General features: G+C 34.4%; 1 protein-coding gene across 1 annotated transcript in view; it reads right to left on the reverse strand.

Annotated features, from left to right (window-relative positions):
- Positions 1-4,373: 4,373 nt before the first annotated feature.
- The window catches only part of MMP16 (matrix metallopeptidase 16), a 539,583-nt gene continuing 526,240 nt past the window's right edge, over positions 4,374-17,716 (reverse strand). The window contains exons 9-10 of the mRNA XM_053715178.1: positions 11,666-11,781; positions 4,374-8,891 (exon numbers count right to left, since the gene is read on the reverse strand). Of these exons, the coding sequence (XP_053571153.1) occupies positions 8,557-8,891; positions 11,666-11,781 (451 nt within the window). The 3' untranslated portion in view covers positions 4,374-8,556. The remainder of the gene's footprint in view (positions 8,892-11,665; positions 11,782-17,716) is intronic.

Here is a 17,716-nt window from a genome sequence, read left to right on the forward strand (position 1 = left end):
GGGCAGATTAGGGGTTAATACTATTTATTATAGGGTTATTGAGGCGGGAGTGAGGCGGATTAGGGGTTAATAACTTTATTATAGTAGCGGTGCGGTCCGCTCGGCAGATTAGGGGTTAATAAATATAATATAGGGGTCGGCGGTGTTAGGGGCAGCAGATTAGGGGTTCATAATTTTAATAGAGTGGCGGCGATGTGGGGGGACCTCGGTTTAGGGGTACATAGGTAGTTTATGGGTGTTAGTGTACTTTAGAGCACAGTAGTTAAGAGCTTTATAAACCGGCGTTAGCCCAGAAAGCTCTTAACTACTGACATTTTTCTGCGGCTGGAGTTTTGTCGCTCACTTCAGCCACGTCTCTAAATACTGGCGTTAGAAAGATCCCATTGAAAAGATAGGATACTCAATTGACGTAAGGGGATCTGCGGTATGGAAAAGTCACGGCTGGAAAGTGAGCATTAGACCCTTTAATGACTGGCTCCAAATACCAGAGGGCGGTAAAAACCAGCGTTAGGAGCCTCTAACGCTGGTTTTGACGGCTACCGCCCAACTCTAAATCTAGGCCACAGAGTCCATTGGGGCTCTCACATTAGGAACATATAGCATCCATGAAAAAAGATGAATGGGTCACTCTTAAATTTTAAAGGGACACTGTAGTCAGAAATTATATGCAAATAAAATCGTAGTATAGTTTTAAAACTACTATTTTCTAATGTACTTCATTTATTAAATATGTACCCTTTGGCCAATAATTTACTTTGAAATATTAATTGTTTCCCAACCTACTTGTATGTCAGCCATTACAGATTACCAATCCGTGCTGACAACTGAGTTGTAAGATGGCGTTTTTCTGAACTAATGCGCATGCGCGAGTTACCGCAGCGTCACAGGAAACGTCACCATCTGCAGTAGAATAAGGCAAGTAGAATCTATCAGCAGCAGTCGAGTAAGCTGCGCACATCACGTAAATACATAGCTTACGATCGCTTCTAGAATCGCCCTAGAGTAAATGAGCAAACTATACTTAAAATGAAAACTAGCAGGTACGCTCAGCACTTTTCCGGCCCAGCGTACCTGGTTTTCAATCCGCCGCCCTGGAGGCAGCGGATCCCATAGGAATCAATGGGAGTCTGACCATAGCGAAAGTTCAGGTTCGCTGCTGCCAGACATCTCATTGATTCCTATGGGAAATGTCTACACCTAACACCCTACACGGCGTCACTCGAATTCCGATTGGCTGATAGGATTCTATCAGCCAATCGGAATTAAGGTAGAAAAATCTGATTGGCTGACTGAATCAGCCAATCAGATTCAAGTTCAATCCGACTGGCTGAACCAATCAGCCAGTCGGATTGAACTTGAATCTGATTGGCTGATTCAGTCAGCCAATCAGATTTTTCTACCTTAATTCCGGGCATTTTTTTATTTTGGGGGCTTTGCTATTTTATTAGGGGGCTTAGATTAGGTGTAAGTAGCTTAAAATTGTTGTAATATTTGTTAAATGTTTGTAACTTATTATTTTATTTTTTGCAACTTAGCTTTTTTTATTTTTTGTACTTTAGTTAGTTTATTGAATTGAATTTAATTGTAGTTGTTTGTAGGTAATTAATTTAATTAATTTAATGATAGTGTAGTGTTAGGTTTAATGAGGTTAGGATTTATTTTACAGGTAATTTTGTATTTCTTTTAGCTAGGTAGTTATTAAATAGTTAATAACTATTTAATAACTATTCTAACTAGCTAAAATAAATACAAAGTTACATGTAAAATAAATATAAATCCTAAGATAGCTACAATGTAATTATTAATTACATTGTAGCTATCTTAGGGTTTATTTTACAGGTAAGTATTTAGTTTTAAATAGGATTAATTTATTAAAGTATAGTGGAGTGTTAGGTGTAATTGTAACTTAGGTTAGGATTTATTTTACAGGTAAATTTCTCTTTATTTTAACTAGGTAGCTATTAAATAGTTAATAACTATTTAATAGCTATTGTACCTAGTTAAAATAAATTGAAAGTTGTCTGTAAAATAAATATAAATCCTAAGATAGCTACAATATAATTATTATTTATATTGTAGCTATATTAGATTTTATTGTAAAGGTAAGTATTTAGTTTTAAATAGGATTAATTTAGTTAATAAGAGTTAAATTTATTTAGATGTATTTAATTAACATTTAAGTTAGGGGGGTGTTAGGGTTAGTGTTAGACTTAGGTTTAGGGGTTAATCATTTAATTACAGTAGCGGCGGTGTAGGGGGGGCAGGATAGGGGTTAATAAATTTATTATAGGTGGCAACGGTGTAGGGGGGGCAGATTAGGGTTTATAAGTTTAATATAGGTTGCGGCAGGGTCCGGGAGCGGCAGTTTAGGGGTTAAACTATTTATTTAGTTGCGACGGGGTCCGGGATCGGCAGGATAGGGGTTAATAACTTTATTATAGGTGGGGGCAGTATAGGGGGGGCAGGATAGGGGTTACTAGGTATAATGTAGGTGGCGGTGGGCTCCGGGAGCGGCGGTTTAGGGGTTAATACATTTATAAGAGTTGCGGCGGGGTCTAAGAGCGGCGGTTTAGGGGTTAGTAACTTTATTTAGTTGCGGGGGGCTCCGGGGGTGCCGGTATAGGGGGTAGAACAGTGTAGTATAGTGTGGGTGCTTAGTGACAGCTTGTTTACATATAAACTGAACAAAAAAGTTACTGCTTTAGTTCTTTTTAATTGTAAACAGCCGTACAATATTTAGCTAGATATAAGACGTGTCAATGTTATCTAATACGTAGAAAGTCTGGATAACCGATTCAATAGATTTTCCCTCCAATGCGCAAGCGTAAAACTAACAGAGATCTGGGTAACTTCGGCTTCTACAATTACAAATGCGCATGCGCGATTTAGCTGAATTGACACGCAGGCTTATTAGGAAGGGTTATGCTGGTAATGATATGCATAGGAGCGAAATGTTATTTGCCAATCATTTCATATACACACTATGCCGAAAACGATGGGCTGGGAAAGGTGACGTCATGGCCGGGTAATATTTAGTTAAAATATAAGGTTTGTAAGCTTTGTTTTATACAAAATATAGGTAAGTAGCTTTTAATAGATGATAATTATACAAAATATGGGACTATTGAGTAGCGAAAAAAGTAAAAAACAGTAATCCTTTAAACAAATGTCACATTTGTTTAAAACTTAGGAGTCAGCCAGCATGGCAAAGAGTTAACCATACCAGAAATGTGCCAACCTGTGCATGGCTAAAAAATGCATACAATAAATTGTGTCAGATCACCATGAAAAGATACCAAGTACAGCAGGCCTCCCCCTCCAGGTTCCTTACCTGTTAAATTCTGGAGAGCAATGTCTAGCCTTAAACACGCAGCAACAGGACTAGGAGTAGTGTCAGTAGTCTTGTCGCAGAAGAAAAGACAGATGTTGTCTCATACAATACTACTCCTAAAGAGTTCCTTATGGGTGGAGGCACTGCATTACATTTACATGACTTCTTCTGAATCAAATAAATGATCTGCTTCTCTGAAAAAGGTCTTACAGACTGGAACGCAGTGATATACCCTCACCTACTAAATGGAGGGTGAGGTAAGTGCACCAATAATTTTCTTTAGGATAAATTAAAATAAAAACATATTGAAAAAAAAAAAATCCTTAGCACATTTTGCATTTAATTAGATTTCCCCACCAAGGAAAAAGTCTATCATTGGGTCTTTAGAGGTTTTATAAGCACTACATCTATATTGCAGCATATTCTCGAAAGGATGCAAGGCCACCAACAAACATAATTTCAAAGTTCTGTCGACCATATTAATTGATACAATGATCAGGGGGTCTTGTAGTTTGGTAGCCTTGCAGAAGTACAGCCAAGCATACCCTTCAACTTATGATGAAGACCCCAATGATACATTTAATTCATGAACAGCAATTTGAAACACATCAGCCTCTGACTTATATACAGAGGTAGTTTAAAGCACCCCATATATTGTAACATCAATGCCAAAGGCTAGGAAATCCAAAATTATATCCACACACATATTTAGGAGTTTTTGTTTCATCATCATCATCATGTCATAGATGATACTATGGTTTGTCATCAGTGATGTAATTGATGTCATCATATATTATGTTATCAGCTATTCCATTGTTGTAAAAATAAAATTAACATGCATTTGGGGAGCATACTTTCAGAATTCCCAGGCTTTTTTCTTTTGAAAACTTATAGTTTTGTATAAAACAATTTTTATAGAAATTTATCACAATGCCAGTTGTATTTACAAACACTATAGATAGGGAATGCATTTTAATTACCATTAATTTGTTTCTATCATGCATACAAACAACTTATTTAAAAAGAGAAAGCAAAAGCTGTGTTGAGAAGTATTTTGCCTGCTATTTATTGACAGATTTATTTGATTTTTAATTACAACACAATAAAACAATGGTAATTACATAAGATGCAATAGTATAAAAAGCCATATAACCCATCCGTAATTTAAGACACTTACAGCAGACAATAACTGCCTTGCCCCCAACAGCCCTCTTCAAAAGGAAACTTAAAATAAATAGTAATAAATAGTAATAAATCACTGCACAGCCTTTAACTCATTGATTGTTGTAACAGGAAACACATTTTCTAACTAGCAAACCCTACAGTCAAAGAGTTAAAGCATTGTAAACACAATCATTTTGTTAAATCATATTTATTGAATTCAGCATGGAAAATGTAACACAATTTATGACCCCTTGACCTTTAGTGATGTAACATGGGACAATAACCAGTTATTATTAACCCATTGGAAGCCAGAGAAGGATAAAACACATTGCTGCACTGCTGCGCAATGCATTCCTGGCCTCTCTGATAGCTAAGGAGTTACAATCTAATGTTATTCATTCCTCTTTAAATTAATTTCTCCGTGCAATGACCTTTATTGATATTAAAATACGACTAGTGTGAATAATATACTATTTAAGCATTGATTAATAAAACAATGTAAGTAACCGCAGCCTAAGCACCACATCCGATTGTTCGGCTAAACCGCACATAGTACACATTAGCACCATTTATTCAGTCTTATATTTGCGCACAAACAAGTGTTGTGTTTGTCAGTGGAAGCAAAATAGAATAACATATTTACGATATTCTAGGTGATGAAAATAAAACATTTTTATATAAGAAAACTAATTCACCAGACATTTTAGCATAGTATAAAGAACACAGTGAAATTATTCTGTTCACCTTTCCATAAAGTATATATTTTAATTCTATTTTGAAAATGCTGTCACATATCGAGAGGGTTAGGAATTAATGTAAATCTTACTTGCTGCAATTATTATAATGCATTAACATTACAAATAGCACAGACTGATCAATTTTAGACATTCATAAAAATATGTATATATGAATGTCAACTTCGACATTAAAGGGACATTATAAACATTGTGTGCTTTTCCAACGCTCCCTAGAGGGGTTAAAAATTGAAATGTACTATAAATGCTATAAATTACCCAAACCGTCTATTGTATTTGCAAATAGTAAGTGTGGGACAAACACAATTTTTACAAAAAAGAAAAGGGCTTTCAATAGATCAATACTGCAGATACGTCAATATTTATCTAGGCAGCAAGCCACACTTGAAACATTCCTTTCACCAAATACTTTCTTATTTTTTAATATTTTTTTTTTACATTTACAATATTTCATCAAACCTTTGTTCTGTATTAAACCATACCTAAAATAACTATTTACTATAGGGAACTATTTGATTCTTATTCTAAATCTGATAATAAATATACAGGTAAGTTAATTACATTTTATTTTCTACTAAATTATTATTTAAAAATGTGGTTAATTACATTTTATTTTCTACTAAATTATTATTTAAAAATGTATGTTGTTTTTTTTGTTAAAATGTTCACATGGACACAAAAAAATGCCTGTGCATGAAATATTTATTCATATATTCTATAGTCTAGTATGTTAAAGTCTTCTGGAAACTTGTATAATGTACTGCATAAATTTACTAGTATAATTTTAACTTATGACTAACAGACAAAAAGCACAACCACCAATCCTGTTTGAGCGAATAAAATTATGGTTGACGCAGTGCTACGGTCAAAATGTATCAATGCGTAAACATAATATCAAAACAAATATTACGTACATATTAGTAGATGCTATTTAATTGCTATCCAGATACAATATATATTTTTTTTATTTCAGATAATGAATGTAAAATATATAGAGTTCATGAGGTACATGTATACTGTAGAACATACATGCACATTACACGCCCATGTGAAATTTCTTACCAAATTGTTATTTAACTTAAAATGTATTTTCTTGTGGAACTCTCTGACTCGCTCCACAAGACTCTCCCCCAGTTTTGAAAGCTTCAAGCGCTCCCTAAAGACTCTACTGTTCAGGGATTCATACAACCTATGCTAACCTTTCTTTATACCAGTTCCTCTCCTCCATTGCTATCCCCTGAACCCCCTTAGCATGTAAGCCTAAGAGTCCAGCTGTTTGTAGATCACCTTCTTAAGAGCTGACTACAACAGTGCAACTCTTGGCAGGGCCCGCTACCCATTTGATCCCTATAATTGTTTTGTTGTACTCCCCTTTTGTTTATAGCGCTGCGGAATCTTTTGGCGCTCTACAAATAACCGATAATAATAGTAATAATAATATCACACTGAGCTTATCAGAGAATTTTTTTTCCATGACTCATGTACACATCTAACTGTTTCCCCTGGAAATGTCAGCATAGTTAAAGGTCAAAGGGCACAAACCGTATGAACAGTGCTCTGTTTAATGTAAGACAGCAACATTTTTTTTAAAAACATTTTTTAACTTAGTTATGACAGTCAACAGATCAGTATTTAAGTTAAAGGCAAACTATTCATGGATAACAATGACACTCCATAATACTGACTTTCATAAGATGTCAGTTTAACCTTGTTGAAACTGCGTTCAATCTAACCATCCTGTAAAAGCATAACTGCAAAAAGCAGTTTTTTTAATAAGTTCAATAAAGATTTCTGTCAGTTGCTGACTTTTTCTCTAGGAAAAAAACTCCTGCTTTGCAGGTCACATGAAAATAAAAACAGCACTTTCAGTACATAATACACTTGACAAGAAAATGCTTTGGTGATCTTTCAACTACTTTCTCGTCCAAATCTACTGCTATATAGAAATCCTAACTCACCCTTTGAGAACTATGGTAAACGTGCAGAGCTGAGAATGCACTGGGGTACATGCAGTATTCAGATTCTCGGCACGTATGTGTACCTGGATGTTCTCATGTAAGGCAATTTGTAGTCTCAATCGTGCAATGTATGTTCAACGTAAAACAAATCAAATGTATAAAATTGTCTATTAAAATATTTTGTAAGCATACCACACTTTTCTAAACTTGCCTTTTTGCTGAGAATTTTAGTTGTTCTGCTTTTAGATATTTTGTGTATCAAAAACCATTTGAGAAGCTGTTGAATAATCAGATAAACAAGCTACCTAGGTCCTCTTTTACACTCATACTGATTTACTTGTTTTGCACATTCATATAGTTTTGACAAGCAAGCTGAATAATTAATTGGAATCTGAAAACTGATACAACAGCACTCAAAGGGTTAAAAAAATGTAATACTTGTAGCAATTTTCTTCACAACATGACAGGCATTTTGCCGTAGCTCATTGCAAACCACTTTAGAGACACAATGCATCCTGCTAGGCTTTCAATTGAGTATTCCTGACATACAGGCTAAGGATCCCAGGCAGTTGAATACAGCTTGATAAAATGTTAAGAGAAAATAAACAAAAAATAAACTTAATAAAAAAAAATTCTGTCTGTATATTAATGACTATAAATGTGTTAAAACATTTAGGACAAATATCAGAAAAGTTGTATAAAACACAAAATGATGTAGTATTAAGGCTGTTACTATATTGCAGATATTTTGGCCCCTTTTAGTTATTAGAAAAATGCTGTCCAAACAGTCTAAAGGTCCTGCACAACATTGCTCTCCCACAGAATCCGATGTGGGAATACATTGTAGCAGAAAATCAATCCTCTTTGGAAACAAAGCTATTTTGGGTCTTTGCATTCTTCCAAAAAGTTTAATTCTTGATTTTTTTTCCTTTTCTTATATTCCTGTTTCTGAAAAAAAAAATCCACTTGCAGCACATATCTTTTCAAAGAGGATCTAGAATTTTTAAAATTAAAAAAAAAAAAAAAAAAATCTTACTGGAAAAGGTTTAATTCTTCCCTTTCATTGTTCACTCCAAAAAGTAATCTTAGCATTCACTGTGCAGAAGAAAGGCCTAAAGTTGAATGACAAAGAAATACAAAAGATTCGAGAAACAGCAGAAACTGTATTTCATGGAAGCTTCCTAGATGATTGAATCCCCATCAAGAGCAGGACACAGAACCCTTTTTGGGGTTTAAAAGATCAGCTAAGATCCTTGCTTACAGATGCCTGCTTCTAGCTAGGGAACAGCATAATAGCTCTGATGTTTAATCTCAAGTAACCTCAAACCTCTAAGAGAAAATCCCTACATCACACCCACTCTTGCATAGAGCGTTTACAGTACAGTATGTGGCGGGGTGTTCCTTTTCTCTTGAACTGAAACACAGTGTAAACCAGAACAAGCAGGCACAAGGCCAGGATACAAGGTATAACAATGGCTATGGCTTTCACAGTGCTGGCAGTGTTGTCCAGCTTGATGACAATGTCTACATCATCTTGGGAACTGGTACGATCCATGTCTTTGTCGGTCAAAATTTCACATCCCATGAAATCTTTAAGAATAGATCTTGGGTAGCCAGGCTCTACTTTAAGATTCTGGTTGTGGAATTTCCAGTATTCCTTCCCTTTATAGAAGTAAGTAAAGCCTGCAAAAGAAAAAAATAGAAGTAAAAATTATAATCTAAAATCTCTACAGCAATATTGTTTCTCGTCTTTCTTGGAAATGTGTGGTATTAAAGAAAAAATTTTAGGGTACTCCAATCTATTAAAAGAGCTGCTGTTTCAATTACGTCTTAATTAGGAATATGGTATATGGTTGTCATACACTAAGATTGGAGAAACACACAAAAGACTGTTAGAAAAATGCTTTTCTTTTCTTGCTGGTGATTTTCATGGGGTTTACACATGACACAGAAGTGAAATATGTGTGGCAAACACAGAAATAAATCATGGTGGAGTCATTCAATAAAAATGATGTCTGTTTAATTTATTTAAATGCAGTTTTCATCACTTAACCAATACTATCAATTCATAATTAGTGCAATTAATGCTATCATATACCTTTGAGTAATTTAATAATTACAAATTTTAATGATCGCTGTCGGCATTTAACATTGCACAAGCATTTCTGGTGAAATGCTTGTGCAATGCCACCCCCTGCACATTCGCGGGCAATCGGCTGCTAGCAAAGGGGTGTTAATTATCCCGATTATATCTGATAGGGATGATTGCAGTCCGTCACCTTAGAGGTGGAGGACGAGTAAAGGGGCAGCGGTCTTAAGACAGCTACTTCTTAAATCCTGTTTCCGGTGAGCAAGAAGGCTCGAGCGGAATAAGCAGCATCCGCTGTTTGATAAATGTGCCCATTATCTTCTATGGGTCCATCTACATCCAAGAATCCCCTTTTTAAAGATATAACCAGACATATTCCTAGACAAAGGCAGACAATTGGGTAGAAGAAATAATGTAATTTTAGAAAATGCAGAAACCTCCATAAAAAGAAGATACATAGAGTAAAAATGGAAGGAACTAAACAATAAGACATAATAATCTAAATCAAGTTACTTACCCAATTAAATCTAAGGGCATTTATAATTTGAGTGAAATTAAAGAATGATAAAAATATTTTGAATCTAGGTTTATTATTTGGTCCATCAAGGGGTCTGGATAAGACTTTAAAAACATATTTTATGAGATCCCTGCTAGAAACTATATTTGGAACCTTGCATAAAAGGATTTATGTAAAGGTTGAAAAAAGAGATGTGGGCATAAGTTCTTTTGCCCATGCAAATCTGAAACCTAAGTCAACCTTTTCTGCAATTGCTTATAAAGGTTCAGGAATAGAAACCTTTGGAACAACAGTGTGCAATGATATTAAAAATGAATTCATTAAAAAGCCTAAGGATGTGGTGATTAAACCTGCAGATAAGGGTAGAGCATAGTTATATTAGCTAAAGACGTCTATTTTACAGAATGTAAGAGGATTTTAGGAGATTCTAGTTCATATGAAATTCTCACTCATGACTCCAATAATAGATACTGGTCAAAATGTTGAATTATGCCAAACAAAAATATATCTTGAATGAGAAAGAATATAGATATCACACTCCAAAGCATCAACGAATACCAGTCCTCTTCTATCTACCAAAGATTAATAAATATTTAGTTAATCCACCCATAAGACCAAAAATTTCCAGGATAGGGTCTATATCCAGCAACCTTTCTGAATGCGTTAATCGAAATTTACAAAAGTATGTTATCTCTTTATCCTCATACCTAGAAGATTCCAACCAAATACTTAAGGTTCTAAATTATTTAATCTGAAACCCTAACTATATATTGATTACATGTGATGTAGCTTCACTTTTCACAAGTATACAACATGAACAAGGAATAGAGTCGATAAAATAATTCTTAGATAAAGATATATATATATATATATATATATATATATATATATATATATATATATATATATATATATATATATATATATATATATATATATATATATATATATATATATATATATGTTGTTGTGCTTTAAACCCAGAGTGAGAAGATTGGATTTTACAGTTTAGTTGTCAGGGAAGAAAAGTTACTACTCATCCACTGAACCCTAAAAATGGGCAAAAGAAGTCCAGTTCCTTACTTGTCTACTGCAATTTCTTACTAGTGGACTAGTGAAAATTTCCAGACCTGTATTTATATGTTTATGTGCATTTAAATACTGAAGCTACAATTTAAATTAGTTTTTAATGTGTTATCAGGCAGAATTTATAAATGTTATGTTTACTAATTCCAGAAGAAATGATGGTTTTATTGGGAAAGAAGGTATACTTAGGGGTTGATTTATCAAAGGCTTTCACCAGCCTTCGACCCCCTATGAATGCAGGTTCTCACAAGAGAACCTGCAGTCCATATTTAACAAGCAGCAGTCAGTAGACCCCTGCTTCCCTAACCTCTCGCCACCTCTTAGATGGTGAATTTCAATCTCCCCAGTCTCATCTGACCGGGGAGATTGACAGCTCCTGCCCGCGTGTGATTGGCTGTGTGTGGACAAGGGGCGGCATTGCACAAGAACGCAAAATTGCATTCTTGTGCAATGCTGAATTACGTCCCTGTCCGCCGCAGCTTGATAAATCGACCCCTTAGATAAGACTTTAATAGGGCAAATTGTTATTGCTGTGCATATACAACCAACACTTACGTTTATAGAGTCTTAGGGAGAGTGATAAAATAGAAAGAATAAACTAGCAGATTAGCAGGAGATAGAAAGCTATGTTCTTTAAAAAGTATATGGATGTTAAAAGTCTAAGTTTACAACAACAAGTGGTATTTACTCCTAATTATATTATGTTTAGTCAGCAAATATTCAGTCTCTGTTTTTTTTTTTGTTTTTAATAAAAGTTATACGTACCACTATCTTTGTCAAGAAAAGCTCCTTGTGGTGAAGGTGGTATACCTTTCCATATAGTAATTAATTTTGGATAGCCAGGATCCATTACTCTCTTTTCTTCATTGTATCGCCAATATCTGCAAAATACATGAATAGTTATTTATTAATAGTTTTTAACTTTTTAAAGAAAAGATCAAAATATATTCAAACATAAAGAGAGAAAACACTTTTAATTAAATAATATACAGTAGTTGAATATTCTGTTACCATCAGATAGAAGACTTTACCCAAATCTATCACATAATGTACCACCAGTTATACCCCATGATACAGAAGAAAAATGGTATCTATCAATATGATGTCATAACACAGTAGTAGAATAAATGACAACTCTCTCATAACACCTGGTTCAAATACCATTAAAGACATACATTTTTATGTGAATAAAGTAATAACCCTGAAGGAGGGAAATAGAGGAAATGGTTATGTGACCCAACTAGGAAGCAGGGCATGGGGTGAGATAGAGGACAAAGAGATGGGCTTGGATGAGGGGTTTATAAACCCATAATAGGAAGTAGGAGCATAGTTTTATCTGGAGCAGCACGGTGGGAGATTTTCCCGCCCTCCCTCCCTAAGGTTCTTGGTTGATCAACGTGTCGCAGCTGTGGCGGGGTGCTTGCTCAGGTTGGCAGAGGCTTACGCCTGTAATGATGTGGATTGTACTTCCTGAATGAACAGCAGGGGGATGGTTTAATGGTGGTAGCACCTCCCCTGAGTTGGGCGGGGCTTGTGGGAGTTAATAGAGGGGGCAAGCACTGTGATTGGTTAAGAAGTTAATGTTATTTATGTTTATATGTTATGTTAATAAAGGAGCTGTGGCCTTTTCAATCCTAAATAAAGTGTAAAGTGTTTTTCTGTGGGTGGGTTGGAATGACAACTTGACTATGTAGGGTTATAGATTACACCTCATAAAAAGTGAAATTACATACATTTAAAAAGGACAGCTAGTATATCAATTCGTTTTGTCTGCCTCTGATTTTTAAGGTAAGTAGTTAGAAACATTTTAACCCCTTAAGTGCAATGCATAGTAGAAGAAGTAAAGCAAGTATTTATCGAAAGAAAAAAAGAAAGAAAGAAAGAACGAAAGAAAGACGGTGTCTGTTGGGGTGTGCAGAGTTAAAGCCATGAACAAAATAAATCTTCATTTTCAAATAATGCTAGCAGAGGTAAAATTTATTCTAGACAAATCTGTTATTTAAATTTATTCAAGACAAAGTCATCTGTAATTTAAAATCCCTGAAGCATGATGTGGCTAAAATGTTTTAGGAGCTGTGGCTCCCTGTTTATCAGGACGTTATGTTATTGACTATTTAATAAAGTTAAAATAAATACAACTTTATTTTGACTCAAATACCAAAAAGGAAACAGTTACTTAAAGGACAATTAAATAAAGTCAAATTGCATAATTTACAAATTCACAATAAAAAAGACAATGCAATAGCACTTTCTCTGAATTTCAAGTAATCTGTAGATTTATTTTCGAATATTGCTTCTTTTCCCCTGCCTATTGTATCATGCGACAGACGTCAACCAATTAAAGACTCATATACATATACACTAAGATCTCTAGAACATGCTCAGTAGGAGCTGTGTGTGTCAGGGTTTTGAATTCCACAGAATACTACAATTGTCACAGATAAATTACAAGAAAACCAGGCAAAATAAATAATGAGAGAGCTTTGCAATGTTTTTTTTTTTTAAATTAAGCACAATAAAACTTTGTTTTAGGAAATTAAATGTTTAATTAAATGTCTCTTAGTTTTAATACAGTCTTATAGTGCGAAAATTCTGATTTACAACGGTATACCTACATTTAAAAAAAAAAAGTAAAAAGTATTGTGCTAAAAAGGAAAGACCGTGTGATGTATCTCATTTTGAGTGATTCTACATTGATTTTGCTATATGGAGTCTACTACCCATAATTATTAACTATTAAATAAATGATTATGTACAAAACGTTTATCTCACAGCCCAATATAAGTATAGCAGGTTGCCAGAGCACAACAAAGCCATTTATATGATATAATATAAGCCTGCCAACTGCTGCATATGCCATCTTAATACTTTTTTTTTTATCACAGTGTTTTGTGGAATTCTTCTCCACGTCTGTCTAATTTTTAACACATTTTCAATAAAGTTTTGTGGAATTTGCATAATAAGTTTAGCACTTCCTATCTGAGCAGATGAAAATATTGCAATAAACCAAACTTCTTTTGATTCTTACAAAGTAAAATAAAATGTAGGGAGCATACAAGGTGTATTTTTAACCAAGTAACCTATTAGCATTAGTTACCCATCATGTATTATAAAATAAGAAACATATTGGGGAAAAAATAAGGAATTACTTTTTAGTCTTTCGAAGATTCTCATTTGTTACTAACATTAATGAGAAAACTAAAATTACTGCAAACCACAATAATTCAGGTTGTATTAGGTATTCCAGGTAATTTAATGATACCCAAATTAATTGTAACATTAACAACTGGACAATACATCACACTATTTGTGTCTTTTTTAAACTTGCATGATTCAGATAGAGCATGTCATTTTAAGACACTTTTAAATTCACTTCTATTTTCAAATGTGCTACATTTTCTTGGTATCCCCTGTTGAAAAAGAATACACACATATCCTATACTAGTGGGAGCTAGCTGCTGATTGGTGCCTGCCCACATTTGTCTCTTGTGATTGGCTAACTAGATATGTTCAGCTAGCTGCTAATAGTGCAATGCTGTTCCTTCAGCAAAGGATAACAAGGGAATGAAGAAAATTTAATAATCAAAGTACATTGAAAAGTTATTTAAAATTGTGTGTTCTATCCAAATCATTAAAGAAAATTTTAGGGTTTCATGTCCCTTTAAGTTATGCTAACCACTGGGTGACTATGTAGAAGCTTCATAAGGCATAAAGCCTTTGCTAAGCGTACCCTGACAAGGGATATAACAACAGATGTTGTTCATGTGTTTTCCCATCATAAAACGGAAAGCTGGCATAAATGATGGAATCTACTCTCACTCATGAAGATGACATAATACTGGCTGTTTCATAGATTCCTCTTAAACACCCACAATTAATCTTAGTAAAAGACCCAAGCAGATTCCAATTTCATGTAGCTCATCTTTATTTCATGAAAATAAACATATCTTATACTGTAATACTGCTTATAAAATGCCAGCTTTTAAATAAGATGAACATAACCCTTTTTAACTGGAAATGTCTGTAGTAGAAAATAACATTGTCATGTACTTTCATTACTAACTGCCTGGTTTTCCTGCAATTTAGCTCTGAAAATTGCGCCCTAGACAGGCTTTACCCCGTCTGGCAGAATTCAGAACCCTCACCCTGTAACATTTACAACAACAATTGGCTTATTTATAACTGTCTCTAATTGTCCACAGTAAAGAAGAGGTTTTTCAAGAGGCATCTGCCTGGATATGCAAAACAAAGCAGATTTTAATAACACAGGGATGGATTACAAGTGGGGCGCTAAAGCTAGTTTGAGTTGCGATAAGCAAAATCACGACTTCGCTAACTTGCACACGTATTACAAGTTGAAAGTAAATGGGTGCGCTCGAGCACAAACATAATTTGCGCTTGTATGGTTAGCGTGTACATTAAAATAAAGTGTTACACTTATATATACACTTTCTGATAAAAAAAGTATTCATATAAATATTAATAAAATAATTTATAAGGGTTAATAGGTATATGGTATATGACAAGGTGTTTGACTGGTAAGGGCTATAATTAATATATATATATATATTTATATTGATCTGCACTCTCAAGTATTCACAATAGTAAGTCAATATAAATATATATACATATATATATATATATATATATATATATATATATATATATATATATATATAATATTCTTGCAAACTGTAGCATTATACTGCTCTTTTAATCCTTTGTATATTTTTATTTTATTTTCGGAAAGAGTATGAGTGCCGAGCGTGATAATTAACACTAAAGAATGATTATCTGTAACATAACGACTCTTCAAGATGAATCAACAACTCCATAGATAGCTCTCTTCATATGCCAATAAATGCTCATTATTTGTGATGTAAATTAAATCAGCAACATCTGTGTAATGCATAGAACAACTTGATTTAATGAAGAGATTTAATATTATCATGTCCCATATGTCAGTTTACAAGTGTTCCAGGAAATGCTGCAATACACATGCTTTATATTAATGTAGGGATGCTCTGTACACAAGGTAACTTGACAAATAATATATATTAATAGAAACAAACTTGAAAGGGAAATCCTTTATGTTAGCTGTTAAATATAAACACTAAACAAAAATACAATTTGTTTTTATTCCTGGCAGTGATTATGGTCAGGTTATAGTTGTATAATCTGCATATGCTTTCCTCTTCTGTATTTTCCTGCTTTAGACTAAATATCCTTAAAATTCACATTTCATTTAGGGCATTTTTGAACATTTAGCTGTACTTATTATGGAGTAATCTAGATTGTGAATTGAGTAATTTCTATGAAGTGCTATAGCATGTATATGAATTATGTTTCCATTCACTGTCCTTATTAAGCTTGGTGGCATTATTCATTTAAATGCCTCTGTTAAAGGAACATGGGCATGGTATAGAAATTGTATTCAATCACTTTAAGCTCAGATGCTTTGAGCTATTCTTATCATTAAATGTTTATTGTAACATAAATGTAACTTGTGCTCCACCATGTCACTGTATTCCTGAGCGCATCACAGCATTCCAATTGCCGCATGTATGTCATATCAGCCAATTCTGACTACAAATTCATACACTGCGCATGCGCTCTACCGCAGGTAGCAAATCTCAACAACGGAACTGATCTGCTGCGTCGGTGCATTAATTGTTAACCAGAGATTTATATACACTGCACTGTAATTCCCACATATTCAGTATATGTTTTGGCCTCTGCCTGGTTTTTTTTATAGGGGGTGCACCACCGATCCTCTGGCATTCACCCCAGCAGGTGTAGCTAGCATGAGGGGTTGGACTGAGGGGATATTTTAAATAGGACAGTAACGTAAATAAGGGCCTCTTATGTTCCGGACCAGAAGTGTGAGAAGCAGCTCCTTCCTTCCCGTCCCTTCGGCAACGCAAGGGCAGTAGATTTACAGTTGCCATTGGGGTAATCGTGACCTGTTGATGGAGTACTTCCTGGTGGTCATGAGAGGTATAAAATGAGGATGGGCTTGTGAGCTCACTTATAATGAGGTTTATCTGGCAAGCACTGGGGGTGGTTTGTTTATTGCTATTTATTCTGTTTGGCTTAATTGTTTATTATTTATTTATCAATAAAAAAGCTGCTGCCTTTATAACCCAAGTTTAGTGTTTGTGTGTATTTTTATAAACCAGGGTGCTGAAAATGTAAGGTGAAGGGCTATTTAAACAAAGTACATTAATATTAACATGATGCCTAGACAACACGGTTACGTTTTTTGTTCCCTTTGGAATGTAAACACTATGGGCTAAATTACAGACCGCAATATATAGCGTGGAGTGCGTTATCTTGCTCGGCCTAAAGCAATGAATGCACAGCCTTGTATTACAAATCTTAACATAATAAATGGTTTTAGTGTCCCCTATACTTTTAAAGGATAGCGCAACGCAGTATAAGCTCATGTATTGGTCTTGTAAATAAACTAGACGCAGCAGACCACACTATAGACCTCTATGATTCATTGTAACAATGGTTTGTCAAACATTCTCATAGTAATAACTGCCTTACGTTGTCAAACATCAGGCAATGTAATTGGTTATTATGGAGACAGGGCTAGTGCCAGCCAACAGAGATATTGTTCAGCCTTAAAGGGACAGTTTACACCAAAATTGTTATTGTTTAAAAAGATAGATGATGCCTTTACTACCCATTCCCCAGCTTTGCACAACCAACATTGTTAGATTAATATACTTTATAACATTTAAACCTCTATATTTCTGCCTGTTTCTAAGCCACTAAAGACAGCCTCTTAGCACATGATTTTGTTATTTG

This window comes from Bombina bombina, chromosome 5 (genome assembly GCF_027579735.1).
Source record: "Bombina bombina isolate aBomBom1 chromosome 5, aBomBom1.pri, whole genome shotgun sequence".
Taxonomy (NCBI): Eukaryota; Metazoa; Chordata; class Amphibia; order Anura; family Bombinatoridae; genus Bombina; species Bombina bombina.